The sequence below is a fragment of the Centruroides vittatus genome, unplaced genomic scaffold (genome assembly GCF_030686945.1).
Source record: "Centruroides vittatus isolate TY-2023 unplaced genomic scaffold, ASM3068694v2 contig_466, whole genome shotgun sequence".
NCBI lineage: Eukaryota > Metazoa > Arthropoda > Arachnida > Scorpiones > Buthidae > Centruroides > Centruroides vittatus.
In genome coordinates, this window is record NW_027122260.1 from 2,047,841 (window position 1) to 2,066,187 (window position 18,347).

Consider the following 18,347-nt stretch of genomic DNA (forward strand, 5'->3'; position numbering starts at 1 on the left):
GTTTATAAGGATCTGTGATTTGAAGGTATGTTCTATACAGCAGGGGTGGCCAACAAGTCGATCGCCAATCGCAATTTTGGTCGATCGCTAGCGATGTCTTGACTTAATGTATTATATTTGTAACCGAACGCAACTGTATGCATGCAGTTATGACTCGACTCATAAGCAGTGAGTGCACTTCGTACTGAAACAGTGTATAAACATAGTATGTATTTCACACTTCCCCCTCCCCACTTAGACTATGCCTATGACAACAAGTCGATCGCGACACATTTTTCCGATAAAAAGTAGATCTTACGTGCACAAAAGTTGGCCACCCCTGCTATACAGCATAACATTTTTATTTATATATTTCAATTTGTAACTAGTGTATACTTGTATTTTAATTGGCTGAGGAGGGATGTGAACAGCCTGAAACGTGTACAAGCATTTAGTACATGTATCAACTGAATAAAAATTAAAGATGAAATTTGCCATGTGTCTGGGTAAATACACTATATAGTTGGTGTTCAAGTTGCAGTATAAAATATTGTTATATAGTGTTTAGAGAGCTATCCCTAAGTCTATAATTTACACATGACTTCCATAGAAACTATGAAAAATTCATAGTCGTTTGTATCTCTGGATTACTCATACGAAGAATTGTAAAACAAATTCAAAATGGTTTTTAGTCCCCAATACAAAATGTTAGTGTTAGCTATAAATGTAACTAAAGATTCAACTCTCATACCATCTTTAGAAGTTTCAACATTTGTTTGTTAATTATTCAATAAGTTTTAAATTATTATATCAATTTTTACTAAAATATCAAATTGTCAATGAATAAGACTCATTTTTGAATTATCAAATTTTTAAATAACTTTAATCAAACAATTTAATTATTGAAAAATCTAATAATACATTTAGAAAATCTATGAACTTATTACTACATATTATTGCATAAAAACAAAATATTTTAAATCAAACCTTTTGCCATGGATGTGCTTTAATCTGTGGAAATTTAAATTCTGTATAATTCCGATTCATTTCTCTGATTTGTTCCTTTGTAGGTGTTCCAAGCACTTTAATTATTTCCACTAATTGATCTACACCACTATCACCTGGAAAAATTGGTTGTCCTAGTAGTAGTTCTGCTAGAACACAGCCAGCTGACCAAACATCTACAGAGAAGATAGTTTGAAAGAAAATAACTTTATATTTCTAAAATAGATATTTTTAACTCTAAAAAATGTTATTTTCAATAGTTTAATATATCTTAAATGAAAAATATACTTATTGAAAAATTACTATATAACTCATATTGCATTACATTTTAACTTTAGCCAATTAAGTAGTGAGACAATACTGTCACTTCATTTTTTCAGGATGACTGAAATGACAAATGCACTTGTGATGGACTTTGATTTTTGGAGTTCTATTGTGTTGGATTGTTTCAACCAGCAATTTCTTTTGGTTTTTGATGTTAGTTTTATTATTATTATTCCTTTTTTAGTTAATTACCATTCATTCTATTTCTTTTCTGTTTAACATCACATTTTGTAAATAAAGTGATTATGTTTAAATTTTATCTTTTTACTTTTCCACAATACATTTTTGTTGGTGGCAATATATTGCGACAGAATTTAGCAAAGTAAAAGACTGAGGGAAGTAGGTTTCAAATTTGTCTTATCTGGAAGATCCACTATGGCAAGAGACCAAAACTATCCCAAAAATTCCATCATAATATAGATATGTTGACTAACTGCTTGACCCTACAGTCCATGTCTAACAAGCCTGACAACAGCCCCCTGATCTATCACAATGAGAAGAACAAAGACACCTGCTGTTACATTAACAACTTTGAATTGCTTGCTATAACAATTGGAATAATAAAAATCAAGCTTTACAATATCTATTTCTTCTTGAAATATACTGCCAAACACTGGTATGTAAACCAATGAAAGCAAAATCATAGACTGGCCATCCTTTCAAAATGCCTTCCTGGAAATTTTTGGATGCAACCAAGAATCAGCCAGGGATACAATACTGAATCTACAGCCAAGTCCCACTGCCAGGAAATATAGAGTCTAAAATCCAGAACATCCTTTTGTGATGTGAAGTTGCTGCACTAGTGCCAAACACTGAAGCTATAACACCTGACAATATTGCCAAAGATCTGTTAAATGATTTGTTGGTCACCAAAGGCTAACAAAATATTTAACAAAACAAAGTAAGACGAAGAAAATGGAAGTTGATGCCTTCATCTTGACTTGCTGTAGCAAACAGTCCCAACACCTTTAGATGAATAGAAATTGTATATTCTATTTAATATTGTCAATTTTGTCAAATAGCCAGTTTTGATGAGAAATGGCCCAACTGAAAAGTCACCCAAAAATAAAAATAAAATTAAAAAAACTTCCAGCACCATACCAATGCCATTTTCCAACATCCAGAGCAGTAGAAAGAGCCAGCTATGCCAACATAATTTCTAAGCAACTGGAAATGATAACACATTTCATTTCCATCAAAAGTGCCTTGCTAACTGAAAGGAATGGTACAAAGAAGATGCCTGTCAAATCCACTGATATATTGATGAACCATATTCAGATTTAATGATATCTGGCAAACTGCCAATAATGTACTTGTATGCTTTGTGTCATCAAGCTGGACATGTATGATGATGATATCAAAAGTGTCCAGATATATTAGATGCTTTACTGCATTATCACAATTAATCTACGATTCCCTTTCAATACTAGAAATGCTAGAGATCAGCTACTCATCAATGCCAGCAGAATGTCCCAATGAACATTGAGCTCCTCAGTGGCATCTATAAAGCTTCAACCTCATGAGAAACCAGACATCAAGGACAAGGACTTGCTGATCAGTGTCTATATTTTGCAGGGCCACTGAATGCCAAAGTTCACCCAACTGTCTTCTGTGAGAAAACTAAACATGGGCACCTTTGAGGATAGGCTTGATGAAATGATAGAACAAATTTAAAATTAGTTTGCAGTGCCATCCGTTACGAGATTTTGTTAAAAAACAACTTTTATATTATTAATAATTACAAAACTGCAAATGGTTTAATTTTGAGGGTACAGACAAGTTTTATATAAAATTATAAATACTAATAATGAGTAAAATCTTCATGAAATCTGATAGAACTCTAACTATGACACGAAATCCCTTTCTATTTTTCCGCTCCTTGATCTATAACTGCCAAAATTTAATTGTATCAATGCCTTTATACAAAAGCTACAATGCTAAATTTTGTTTCTTAATCATTACCCTATTCTGGAATATTAAATGAAATAGACATCAATACACAGATTCCCCCCCCCAATTTTGGATTCAGAAGGTTTGAAAATGTGGAGATTTGCAAAAAACCCAGAAAATCAAATTTGAGACAATTCCAATCTTTTCCTGTGTTATATACATAACAAGCTAGAAAAGTAAAACACAATTTTTATTATTCATCAATAAATCCTGTAATCGGTTACAAAGCTATAAATTTATTAAATCGTCCCTTAATAAACTTTCCAAAATTCATAAAATATAACAAACTTGAAAAAAATTTAATCAGTAATTTTGTTACTCTATCAAAATTATTAAAACAAAAATTAAAAAATAATAAATAGTGTTGTTTTAAATTATAATTATCATTCTTTCACTTGGTTTTCATTTTTAAACTAATTTATTAACACTGGCCCTCAAATTGAAGGCATGAAGATTACTTGTGAGAGGCTTGGAAGGAATTAAAATACTGTACTTTGAAAAAAAATGTTGTCATTAGACTGTGCACTCTCAAATTTATGCTATTGCATAACTAACACTTTTAAGACCTCAAAATTCATATAACAACATGACTTTTGAGGTATTTTCAACTTGCAACAAGAGAACGACGTTATGGGTGTCGCAATTTAAGTATTTAAACATTAATTAAAGTAACATGTGACAGCTTGGCATCACAAAAATGTTGTTGCCCATAACGGAAAAAGTGAAAAATAATAATATATCTCCAAAATAATCGAGAAAAAGAGACTAATTTGGAAATAGTGAGAATAATGATCTGTTCCGAGGCTTGCTCTGCATCTACAAGCAGAGTAGGCTATATACAAATTGCACAAATGCATTTAAGTGCTAACTCTCTTTCCTGGAGACTAACTGATGACAGAATGTTACAGTTCAAATAATACTGTATGTACTCTTATATGTTTTTTTTCTGATAAATAGTCAATCATCTTTCTATTTTTAAACAAGTTATTTTATTTTTAACATATGATTCTAACTTTATTTAAATAATAATAAATTTTGTCTGGAATGTTTTCTTGATGAAGAAGGCATTTGTTAAAATCTTTAATGAATGAAAAAGGCCATTATTTAAATCTTTATTCTCAGATGTAATGTTTCATCCTCCTTATGAGTACAGCATAATACAGGTAATGGCTGTCTAGTCAGCAGCAGTTACAAAATTGTATGGCGCCAAGGTTTGGGGATATGCTACCCGTAGGCAACAAATCAGTAAAAAAACTCCAAACAATTCAACACTGCTGTCTCATTACTGTGTGTCGGGCCTATCGGACGGCCCCGACCAGTGGGCTGCAAGTGATAGCCAACACCGTCCCTCTCGACCTCAAGGCGGCTGGTAGATACTGGTTATTCCAACTCAAGCACTTCCCTTCTCACCTGGTCACCTGCAATACTACTCCGCCTCGGATTAAAACCATAGCTGAAAACATTCTCAAAAATGGTATCGATAAATATAATGATTACAGTCTAGTGCACCCCGCCACCGTGCCCCCAGTGGTGGACATTAACTCTGGGATTCGTGAGAAGACTTGCACCACTATCTACACGGATGGGTCGAAAGGCCCAATGGGTGTAGGGGCTGCCTTTGTGCACCTCAACAACAACAGTAGGGTGATCCATCAGGCGTATTTCAAATTAAGTCCATTCTGTACGATCAATCAAGCCGAGAGCCTGGCAATCTCCAACGCATTGAAATACGTCCAGAGGACAGTTAAACAAGGAGCCAAGGAAAAGATAGCCTTGGTTAGCGACAGTAAGGTGGCGCTCCATCAGATCCAGGCACTAAACACAAATCTAAAACTTATTAAGGACATCACGCTTATGACCAACTTGCTGGCAAAGAAAAACATTAACATCTCTTTCCATTGGACCAAGGGACATTCCGGAGTACTAGGAAACGACAAAGCGGACTTCTTAGCAAAGAAGGCCATCTGTAATATAGCGGAACCTACCTTCTCCTTCGTCCCACTCAGCTGGGTCAAAGCTCAGCTCCACGAATTCACTATCAGTAGGTGGCAAGAAAGGTGGGCCACTGGTTCTACGGGAAGGAGCACTTTTGACTTTTTCCCAACCATCGAAGAGAGGAACAAAGCGAACCACTACACTCCTGACTTCCATACAACGCAGTTCATCACTGGGCATGGCGGCTTTAAACACTACCTTAAACGTTTCTTGAACAAAGGCAACGGAATGTGTGATTGCAAGAAGGGGAAAGAAACACCAGAACATATACTGTTCCACTGCCCAGTGTACTCTACCCACCGTGTCCAGCTGAAAAGTGTCATGTACTCCCAAGGGTTCCATTGGCCCTGTCAGAATAAGGACTTTCTCTTCAACAAGAAAACAACAACTGCCTTCAAGACCTTCATCTACAACACAGGGATCACATCTCCGAACTTTCATCCTAGTACTAACCAGCGCTCCAGTAGGCGTCCCTCCTCTGATCCTGCCACATAGATCTACATGCGGCTTTTTGTAATCCTGTGCCGGTTGTAAGTCCGATACGGCACCCAGGACCTTCCCAAGATGGGAACTTGTCAGCAAAGGTTGTCGCGAATGCTTGCTTTTCGTGTATTGTCGTGGTATTGTTCTGTTATGTCGAGCCCTGGGGCTCTCACCGGGTGTTCGTCTTTGCACCCACGTTCGGCTTCTTAAAGGCTATCTCATTGTGTTTGGTTTATCAGGACCGAGTGTTCTGTTGGGCGCCTCTTCACTATCGGGCTCTGTTCCCCCACATTGGGGATGTTATGTTCTCATCTGGGGAATGTCCATCACGCGACCTTTCTTGTACCCCTGAACCTGTAGTAAGTCCTACATGGTACTCAGGGTCCCCGAAGACAGTGGTTCGTCAGTTTATGTTCATCTGCCACCTGTGCTTTACTCGGAATTCCATGTAACGGCGTTTGCTTCGTGGTGTTTTTCGTCCACTCCGAGTTGGTGTTTGTGTGCTACCTCTCCTTCGAAGGAGCATTTTGTTCTTGTTTTAGTTAAGTGTACTGTAATTGTCGGGTTTCATCTGTCACCTCCAATTTGGAGCACCCACACTGTTCTCTGTGGGCCTAGGCCCACGTTTTGTAAAAGCTTATCTTGGCATTCTTATCTCTGCCCGGTACTTACCGCTCACGGCCCTCTCTTCACACTTTTCTATCATCCTTGCCCCATCTTCCCTCCCCCCTCTTCCTCTTCTCACTTCTCTTCTAAGGCTAAGCCATAGGTACCGGCCTTCTAAACTTTTACAGTAGTAGTAGTAGCAGTTACAAAAATCAGTCAGCATTTTAACACTTATCAATACTAAAAATGTATTTTTTGTTTTAATTCATCCAGCTTGCAGAAGTCATTACACAGAAATGAAATTGTTAATTGTTAAACAGTGATATCTTTAAATATATATATATATATTTATTCAGTCAAACTTGTTTTTATGCGGTCTTTTTTTGTGCAATTTTTTATTTGTGCGGTATAGTTGGCGACTAGTCTCGTGAGATTTGTCATGTCTCACGTTGACTTATTATAGCTAAATAAACTTATTATAGCATAAATGAACTTATTATAGTAATATTATTGCATGAATATGCAAAAAATGAAATAATTTATTTTTTAAGTCAACAAAACACCACCTGGACAAAAATATGTAAAACAGACGATAGACGAGACGATGCAGTCTAATGCTGACATCTGTTGTCAATAAATTCTATTTCGTACGGTTTTGAGTTATTTTCTATGTGAGACTTTTTTTATGCGGTCCCTATTTACCGCATAAAAAAATATTTTTTTAATTGTGTTGTGAAAACTATTTTTTATAGCCACTCGTGAAGTTTCGTGCATTTTTTTTATGCGGTCCCTATCCACCGCATAAAAACAGGTTTGACTGTATTTTAAAAAAATGTATTTTCAATATCCCATAGAAAGAAAAATTATTGAAATATTAAAGATTCATTTACAGGAACTTTGAATTGTTTCAAGATAAATTTCATATTGTTTCTCCCATTGTTTAAGTTTTACTGTTTAATATTGCAATTTTATAATTAAAAACAGCGAATGCACATAAATAATCAAATGACCTTGTACACTATGGTTTTATGGATTACTGAATCAAAGTTTTACATTGAATATTTAGGTTTTAAACTTTAATTAAGCAATGCTTTCTAAATATATTTAATGCTTTGTTTATTTTTGGATAGCTTACTATTCTGAAAAAATAAAAATTTAAACTTAAAATTCAAAATGCATGCTATAAAGTAAAAATATATTTAACACACAAATCAAAATCTACTAAATATAAAAACTTCATATTTTAATAAGCAAAATCATATTCAAGGATGTAGGTAGGATTTTGTTTTGGTAGGACAAGTTAGGCAGACAAAAATTCCATATTGGATTTTTAAATTACAGGTGGGTAGTTCAGTAGTATAGACTTGTTTTATTATTATTTTAAAGTGATTAGCATGTTTCATGTTCTCTAGGAAATCATGTTTTCAGTTGTTGCTATCTTTGTATTTATTCTGTTTTTCTTTCAAAAACAGAACTTTGGCTTAGTTGATATTGAAATGATCTATTCAGTTGCTCTATAAAGGAAACCAAGCATAGCCAAAGTTCCTACTTTAGGTTTAGGTATTCAGTTAAAAAACTTCACATCACTTTAAAAAATTTGTGAATTGGAAAAATCTTAAATAGCAGTCTTGGATTCTCAGAAAATCTTTCTATAACTTCCATCTCAAACTCTTTCTTCTTCTCTAAAACTAATTCCTTGTGCATACTCACTAATGAGAAGTATCATACCTATATCTCCCCACTGATTTTGATGAATTTTGATATAAAGGTAGTGTCTGATATGATAATGCAATCATCCAAACCATTTCATTCTATAGATCATAATAAGTGAGTTATGACTAACTGAATGTGAAACTATTTCTCAGGTGAATGAATACTATAGTAGTTCAGTCACATGGGTGCCATTCTGCCTGAGAAGAGAGGAGCAGCAAAAGAATGTTGATGGATGTGTTTGTTATCCAAACCGTTATATTGTATCACTCATTAAAATACTAATAGACCCGTTATTTGAAGAGAGAGAGATAGTAGCTTATTTAATATCAACTGTGGTTAATTTTTAAGTATCACAAATAGTTAATTAATTTGACTATATTTTTCAGACAGACAACAACATTAGCCTAGCTTTCCAATGGGTCCCAGGTCATGCAAGAGTTCTCCGCAACGAGGCTGCTGACTGTCTTGTCAAACAAGGTGCAAAGTCTTCAGTCACTAGTACTTTCAGTTACATTCCTACCTCATACATCAACAATCACGTCAAGAAGCAAATCTTCATTCTCTGGCAAGACAGCTGGGACCATGACACCACTGGTAGGCTCACCTACACTTTCATCCCCAAGGTTGACACTACTGTGATTCTTCACCACTTTTATCCTAGTTACACCCTCACTCAGCTACTTACAGGACACAGCAACTTTAAGCAATACAGTAGAGCGTCGATAAGTGGAACGTCGGTAAGTGGAATGGCTGGAAAGTGGAACGATTTTCAGTCGGACTGTGTCGTGCTGAATCGAATGTTTTTCATACTAAATTTACTTCTAAAGTATAATTTTCATGTTTTTTATATTCTCTAATATATTTATTTTGTTTGTACAAAATGCAGAAATAATTTTTAACGATACGATAGCCTCGATGATTATTATAAAAATTTTCGTTAGGCTTAAAATCGATGAAAATTCAATGCAAAGCGACACGCAACGGAGGAAAATTCAACAGGAAGCGATACGCAATGGAGAAAAATTTGAACATCGGACAGGTTAATGTATTTTTTCGTACAAAGTCGGAAACTGGAACAAATCATTAACTGGAAGGACCCCAGTTCCCAATTGGTTCCACTTTTCGACGCTCTACTGTACTTGCATAGGTTTAACCTTGGGGACAATCCACAATGCAATTGTGGTATTCAGGAGGACCAAACACCACTTCACTTAAGTTTTTTGCTGCAATAGATATAATCACATTAGAGATAATTTAATGAGAGCTGCTATTCTTGAAGGGTACAACTTGCAACCCACACCAACTCATTCACACATGTACAATGTTCCATCATCTACTCGCATTCATATCCCTTAGTGGGGCTCTTGAGAGCACTTACTCAGGGAGCTTTCCCTTGCTTTGTTTCAACTGTTGGTATATAGCTGCTTTTGACTTTGTATTTTAATTTTTATTTTCCATCTTTTTCAGTCTAAATTCGGTTAGTTTAAGTTAGTCCTAAGTTAGATTAGGGGCTCTTAGCTTGGTTTCTGGTTAGGTTAAATTAGATTAGGGTTTGTTAGCTTTAGTCATCTGGTTAGGTTCTTCCTAGGTTATGATATGTTAGTTTAGTTAGTCAGTAAGCTAACGTTTAAAAAAATAATAAATACACAAAAAATAAATAAATAAAAATATTTGCATCTTGCTCGTTTGTCTCATCTAGTTTTTCATTGTGTTCATTTGCTTTTGCAGTGTCTGTCTGGCTGTTAAGTACTATTAAGATTCACGATCACATTCAGTTTTATTAGTATTAAGTAGATATAAGTCTTCCTACTAACAGCCACTCAGCACTAACTTCTGCAGTAAGCTATTTGTGGTGGCACTCAATTATTGGTGTTCGCTACACTCAGGTTTTCTTTAAGACCCTTCGGGGAACAACGGCCTTGCAGCCTAAAAACTGCACGCCAACATCAAACAGAGACAGTACTGTAGTCTTATGTATGCCGTTCAGAGGGATCTTACCTTTCTCTACTGTCTATCTCCTCTCCCTCCTTCTTCCCCTTACCCTCTTTTCTGCTGGCTAAACACTTTATGGATGGCCGATCTCTTTCTTGTATGTATGTATATTTTTCTGAGCTACCCATATGGAATATTGTATGTAATATTTTCCAGAACTGTTACTGTTACCTTGTGCCTCTTTAAATCCTAATGTTAATGGATATGAATACACTTACTTGAAAATTACTTAAGCATTCTGAAAAGGAAGTGACTAGAAGACAAAGATATTACATTAAATTAAGATCCAAGTTTTGCCCAAACTCCTAGCTTGACTGAGATAATATACTACCACAGTAAAATGTTTCAACTGGTACCAGAGAATGACATTCTTTTGCTTTGCCAGGATTTGAATTTAGTTTTTAATTATTATTATTTTTTTTATAATGTAAATTTTTGTAATTTTTTTTAAGATTTATGGGGTCATAGCCCTGGGCTGCAGCTCCCTGGCTACACCCTTGTCTTATGTTTTTACTTCATCAATTCAAAAGATATTTAATAATAAATAAATAATTATAATAATTTTAACTACTTACCAATCATTGTTGTATAATCCGTAGCACCAAATATCAATTCTGGAGCACGGTAATAACGCGAACAAATATATGACACATTGGGTTCTCCCCTAACTAAGTGTTTTGCACTATAAAGAATATTCAAATTTAATTAAAATTTAAGTTACCTACAACAATATATTTTACAGAAATGTAATATTTACCTTCCAAAGTCACATAATTTTAATACACCTGATTCAGGATCTAAAAGAAGATTTTGTGGTTTAATGTCACGATGGCAAATTCCTAAGGAATGAATGTAAGCTAGACTTCGGAATAGTTGGTACATGTATAACTGAAACATCAATAAAACATGTAAATTTCATCTATAATTTCATAAAAGAATTAACAGCAACAATATGTACCTTTATAAAAGATGTCGGTATGGTTTGTTTTGACTTGCTATAATGCCTAGCTACTCTGTACACAGTTTCAGGAATAAACTCCAATACCAGATTCAAATAAACTTCATCTTTCTATAAGTTAAATATATTACCAAAATTTTAATAATTTTTAATTGATAATAATTAAATTTTAACAGAAGCTGTTAGTTAATAGAAACTAACAAATTTATGAAAATTAACAAAATAAAATAAAAACAAAAATTTACAAATATGAATAGTGTATTCATATTTTAATTTCTATTCAACTACTCTATCTACACTAAAATATGCAATGAGAAAAATTAATCTTACAAACCTTAAACTAATATTGTATTTGTATTAATTTTGTAAACTAATATTGTTTTGAATTTGTATAAAATAAAATTGTTAAATTATTTATTAGTTATTATGTTTCATAAAGTTGGTATTATTATTATTAGGTAAACCAGAAAGTCATGTTGTTTCTGCACATGTCAATACTTGTTTGTCTTTTATCAGCCCATTGTGTACCTCAAAGCTGTGCAAAGGACATTTTAAGGTTAAAGTGACTTGTTTACTTGTAAATAATTAAATCTTAAATTTTTTTTTTGCAATTTTGGGTGAAATGGCCAGCCAAATACCGGAAGAGGTACAGTACATATCTGGCATTGTATGCTTTTTGAGTTTCACAAGCGTAGTAACACAACAGTTGCTACCAAAAACATTTGTGATGTTTATCCAAGTGCATAAATGCCAAAGGTGGTTTTCTAAGTTCACATCTGGTAATTTTGATCTTTACGACTCGTACTGATCAGGAAGACCAACAACTTTAGACAATGATGTGTTAAGGGCAGAAGTGGAAGCAAATCCATGTCAGACAATGAAGGAACTGTCAAATACCCTTAACGGACTTTCCTTGACCATCCAAGAACATTTGCAGCAGATTGGTAAAGTATGCAGAGCAGGTGTTTGGGTCCCACATAATCTGTCCAAAGAAAACAAAGCTAACTGATCCACCACATGCAACTTATTGCTTCAATGGCACAATATAGAAGCGTTTTTTTGATCACTTGATCACTGAAGTTGAAAAATGGGTCCTCTATGATAATCCAAAACACAAAAGCAGTGACTCTCTCCGAATAAATCGCCATGCTGTACTGCTAAGCCAAGTTTACATCCCAAAAAAGCACTTTTGTGTGTTTGGTGGAGTATTTGCAGAATCATTCATTTTGAAGTACTGAAACCTGGACAAACTGTGAATGCAGACCTTTACTGTGAACAATTGAATCAAGTATATCAATCTTTAATTTAAAAGTGTCAAGCGATTGTCAGCAGAAAAGGTGTTATTATGCAACACGATAATGCATGACTGCACTGTGCAAGATGAACCCTAGAAAAAATTAATGAATTGGGGTGAGAGGTACTGCCTCACCCATCATTGTACCATCGGATTTTCATTTATTCCAATCGCTACAACACTTTATGTGAAAAAAAATTTGAAAATTTTGATGATATCCAAAATGCCATCTCCAGACATTTTGTTCAAACACCAATTGATTTTTATCGATCCAGCATTGAAAATTTGCACACTAGATGGCAAAAGGTTGTTGATAACGAGAGTGATTACATCATTGATTAAAAATAAAAACCAAATTAAAAATTTATTTGTTTGATTTTAATGTAAAAAAACATTACTTTCTGGTTCCCCTACTATATTTGATCTCAAATTTTACATCTTATTATACAAAAATTATACTTTTTATTCCTGATTTTTAAGTATTTATTGAAATTCACTTCAGGTCTAAAAACAATATTAATATAATGGAATCTGATGAATAATTTGGCATTAAAAGTGGCGATTTACTTAAATTCAGATTATACCATTTATAAACTAAATTAATTATAATAAGCAATTATTTATTGTGACATCATCACAATGCCAAACTGCAATTTTTAATCATATTTTTAATTTATTTAATTTAACCTGTCTTGTGTTGATCCGAAAAATTTTCCTGTTGACCTCATTATCTCATTGACCTGCGTGGGCAATCCCGAATATTTTTGTGTTTGCATTGAAACGTTTTTGATACTAAATGTCGCTATGCGTCACAATTTTTATATTAAAACAAACTTTTAAATTATAATTTATTTTGTTTTTATATTTTCAATATATTTATTTTGTTTGTGCAACATAAAAAAAATAATTTTTTACGACACAGTAAACATGATTATTATTTTAAAAAAATTTTTTGTTAGATTTGACATTGACGAAAATTCAACATGGCGTCACAGGTAACAGAGAAAAATTTCAACATCGAATAGGTTAAAGTATATGCAGGGTTCCTACTCAAATTTTTGTTTTGAATTCCCTGATTTTCCCTGACCAACTTCGTCCAAATTCCCTGACCCTCACATTTCTTACAGTGTGAAATATCAACATAATAAAACAGCATTTTATTTACTGCGAACATCGAGTATATCTATCGCTCTTTTTGCCTAGTTGTATGTTTCAAAGACTGCCACATTAAAAAAATACAGTATGCATACATCCTGTAGAAAAATGTATGATAGAATTCACAACTTCAATGTAATGAAAAAATAAGCAATTTACAAATGAAACATGAGCTTTTTGTTTTATCATCATTTATCAATATTATTTGTATGTAAATCTAGTAAATACAAGATAGCATAAAATCAACAAACAGTATTCTTTGATATACAAATAGTACTGTACTGTACTGTACTTAAAAATTGTCTTTTCAAACAATGGAAAATTCAACTCCAATCCAAATGATCGATCTTGAGAGCTGCACTGTCTTGACTATTTCTCAAGTTTCTATAAAAAAAGTTTTACTCGTTCCTTTTTTTCATCTAATAATTTAATTTTTTTATGTTTTTCTATTTTAGTGAGACTTGTGACTTGTATTCCTATGACATCATAGTATTACGAAAATTAGGATTTTTAAAATGTATAGAATTTAAATTAAATAAAATAAATACACTCAAACCTGTTTCTGTGCGGTGGATAGGGGCCACATAAAAGAAAACGCATAAAAAAAAACAATTGCAGGAAACTTCAAAAGTAGCTATAAAAAATAGTTTTCACAATACAAAAAGTATTTTTTTATGCAGTGAATGGGGACCGCATAAAAAAAGTCTCACGTGGAAAATAACTCAAAATCGTAAGAAATAACTAGGAATTGCTTTTTTAACTCCTTGGGCCTTTTTCTGCAATCTCTAATGGGTGGAAAAAATCCTCCAAAAAGTTTATTTTTTATATTAATTATTTCCACTTAAATACGAATCTAACATTAAAAAAATTTGCCGGAAAATAATTCCTGCGAAATAAACACCCTCCCAAAAAGTGGTTTTACAGAAAAACTATATAAAAAGTTAAAAGTAATAGTTAAAAAATACTTTTATTTGATAAATATAGCTGCAGGAAGTGTTATTCTTTCATTTAACAAGGCGTGAAATTTCGCACCTGCAGTCTACATTTAACACAATATTTCTGATTTTTATGCTATTAAAATACCACCGAAAAAAAGGCAAGAAAAAAAAAATTTTACTGAATAAAAAATGAAAAAACTTGATGTCATAGAAAACATCCAATAAAGTTTTAAAAAATTTTACAGAAGTCAATTATGTTCCAATTTGATTGAAATTTTCATATACCGCACAAAAACAGGTTTGAGTGTACAGAAATAAACATCAAACGAAATTACAATTATATGTTAATAAAATATAGAAGTTCGGCGCATAGAATCGTAACTACAAATCTTTTTCTTTTGCAACATAACTATAAAAATTGTTTTGTTGTTGTTTCGCACAAAAGATAATCAAATTTATTTTAATTTTTTAGTAATTTAGTTAATTTTTTAAAAATTTACTAGCTTTTTAAATTTATAATTAATTATAAGCAAGTTAACATTGGTTAAACTATCGGATTACCTAGTTGATTTTCAAAACGATAACTACAGTATATCTATTACAAGTATGATGCCTAAATTTGCCAAAATCAGTGGATATTTGTTACCCAACATCATTTCTGTTAAACTAATTATTAAACTATGTATCGAAGTTGCGGAAATTAACGGCAGAGGGGGAAAAATACGCTTGCAGTACAGTTCTTTTCGAGGAAAGTTGTAACAACAAATGTAAAAAACTACTAGTCGGCCAGCATTTTACTGTAAATGTCGGGTAGCTATTTATAATTTTTTATGTTGTATAGTAATGTTTTAAACATGAAAAACAATTAAATCACGGATTTTTACTGATCTATTTAGCTATTTTGAAGTGAACAATCTAATAAATTACGATTTCAAGTTTTAAAAGTTTGTAAACTAATTTTTAATTAGTTATTTTTTATTCTAATTAACAAATTCATCTTTTTATAATCGCTTAATTATTAAAATTAAAAATTAAACACTATTACATAATAGTAGTTTATCCTGTTATTAATCCAAAACTGTAAAATTATATGGCTTTGGAACGGTGAAAAGAGCCATTTCAGATTAAAAACGGATTCTGGTATATTTTCTTATTAAAGATTGCGGCATTACTTCTTGCCGCCTGCAGATGGCTACGCTTAGTCAGCCATATTCAGCAAACGAAATCAACAAGGCAGTTAAGGAGACAAGTTCCCTGACTTTTTGACAATTTTTGACAAATTCCCTGATTTTCCATGACTTTTTCCAAAACTAATGAAAATCCCTGACTTTCCCTGACTTCCCAGGTGCGTAGGAACCCTGTATATGCTCTCCACCTCAAATTAGTAATGGCCTGCCCCTGTACATCATATTTTTCCTTTAACAATAGAGTAATGTTGGTCATCTATCTAACACCTTTCAGGGAAAAATTTTTGAATTGAATAACATGACTTCAGGTTTGCATCAGAAGTTCAGATATAGTTAATCAGGGCCTCCTCCACCTGCCCCTAAGGTTTTCATATCTGGTCTTGTCTTTCATCTATCTTTTCAAAGATTAAGGAAAGACAAATGTTAGTGGGAATTTACAGGTCTACAATTTTTTCAAATTCCAATAAACAAAAAACCAGGGCTTTCATTCACCACTAATCAAATCATTTTTGCAAATAAAACTAATTTATTTCACTAGCAAAATTGTGCAAGAATTCATAAAATCACAAAAAGACCCCCCCTCTACAGTTTTCATCAAGCTTGAATATACAGAAAATAATTTACTGATAAAAACCAATCTCTTTGATGATTTGAAAATGAATATATGATTGATCAAGTAGCATTGCTCATAAAAACCTTTTTAAAAATAAGAAACAAAAACTATTTTTAAAGTTTTTAGATATACTAATGTGTGCTGTGGAGCATCAAATTGAGAAGCAAAATACAGGATGCTTAGCAACCTTACTCCAAATGCATAAATCGAGGCTAACAACAAATAAAAAAAAAATTATTTTTTGAAACATATATTGTACTTTGTGCATATTTTAGGATTTTCACATTTACATACATATTTCATGGGTTTTGTACACACAAAAAGCCAAGACTTAATTATTCATTTCCAATACCTCCTTGGTGAGTAAATTTTGTTAAATAGTGTACATAAACAGTTGTTATTTTTCACCAGTTATTATTAAGAAAATAAATCTATTAAAATATTTCTAAGAAAAACATATAGAGTATCAATAAGTAAGTATATTATAGCATGTCTCATGAATCTTGGGGAGTTGCTGTGATGCATTACGGCAAAGATAAATCTGTATTAGTATATTAATAGTACAGGCTATACGGGGTCTGTTCAAAAAATAACCAAACTTTTTCAATTGGGCAGAAATGAAGTGTCGTAGTGTCATGAAGTTGGCAACATTATGTTCGTGATAACCTTCTGAGTAAACTACTTTTTTGGATTGTTGACATCTTGTTTCATTCTCGCAGCATTGTTTTTTGAGTGAAAGGTGTTCAATGTTTGTGGTGATTTTTGTGAAGTTTTCTGTGAAACTGGAAAAAACTTTTAACAAAAACATTTCAACTTTTGAATCAAGCCTACAGAGACGATGCTCTAGGTCATATGTAGTGTTATGAATAGTTTACCCAATTCAAAAGTGGTCATCAATTAGTTGAAGATGATCTTCAACTGATGACACTGACATTCAGAAAATCAAGGAACTGGTGTGTGCAAATTGTTGTCTGACAGTCAGAGAACTTGCAGAAGAGGTTGGAATCTAAATAAAGTTGTGCCATGATATTTTAACAGAAAAATTGAACATACATCAAGTTGCAGCAAAATTTGTTCCTTGTTTGACTGAACTGAAAAAGGAAAATCGAGTGGACATTTGCCTGAAAATCCTTCAACAAGCCAATGATGATGAAACATTTATGCAAAGTATCATAACAAGTGACTAGAGTTGGGTTTATGGCTATGACATTGAGACAAAAGTTCAATCATCAGTTGGCAAAAAATCTCCATGCCCAAATAAAGCATGACAGTCTCAATTCAATGTCAAGTGATGATCACTGTTTTTTGCAATTTCAATGGAGTTGTGCACTTGAATTTTTGTCTCAAAGTCAAACAGTCAACTGTCAGTATTACACAGGTGTTTTGAAACAGCTGGGTGAAAAATTTGAAAAAAGAAACCAGAGCTGTGGTGAGATAACTCGTGGTTTCTTCATCATGACAATGTGCCTGCTTTCTCAGCCTTGCCAATTCACCAGTTTTGTGCCAAAAATCAAATGACTGTCCTCTCTCAGCCTTGCTAGAAACTCACCAGACCAAGCTTAATTTTTCTTGTTTCCAAAATTAAAATCTGTGCTGAAAGGATGCTGTTTTGACACAATTTATGACATCAAAACAAATTCATCACAAGCATTAAAGGACATTCAGAAAGAAGCTTACTAGGACTGCTTTGCAAAGTGGAAACACTGCAGAGATAAGTGTGTGAATAGGGGAGGGGAATACTTTGAAGGGGACAAGGATCTGTAATTTGAAGAATAAAAATTAAAAAAGTAAAGTTTGCTTATTTTTTGAACAGACCTCATATAAATATAACAAGTTTGGATGGACATCTCAGACTGCTATCATACTCTATTTCTTTAAATACTTCAGAGCTCCTTTTGAGTAACATACAGCTTCAAGTCTGTAATAAGGACTGTACATAATGAATTTACATATAAAAAGAAGGATCTAGATAAAGGGGGACAAGATATTTCAAACCATTCAATCGTTAGAAATTGATACGGAAAAATTAAATGTACAATATACAAAATCAAATACTACAATATAAATTTCATTTGAGATTTGAAATAGTATTCAAAGTAATGCTATCTATATGTTCAAAAACATTACAAATTTCTTGAGACAGATTTATTTGAAA

At 32.9% G+C, this 18,347-nt stretch overlaps 1 protein-coding gene across 4 annotated transcripts in view; it reads right to left on the minus strand.

Moving 5' to 3' along the window:
* sgg (shaggy) overlaps nucleotides 1-18,347 on the minus strand; it is a 128,933-nt gene that overhangs the window by 17,486 nt on the left and 93,100 nt on the right. For all 4 annotated transcript variants that reach the window (XM_067273217.1, XM_067273219.1, XM_067273218.1 and 1 more), the window contains 4 exons: nucleotides 11,006-11,116; nucleotides 10,805-10,935; nucleotides 10,623-10,729; nucleotides 967-1,160 (listed from right to left, as the gene is read on the minus strand). In XM_067273217.1, coding sequence (XP_067129318.1) covers nucleotides 967-1,160; nucleotides 10,623-10,729; nucleotides 10,805-10,935; nucleotides 11,006-11,116 — 543 coding nt within the window. The remainder of the gene's footprint in view (nucleotides 1-966; nucleotides 1,161-10,622; nucleotides 10,730-10,804; nucleotides 10,936-11,005; nucleotides 11,117-18,347) is intronic.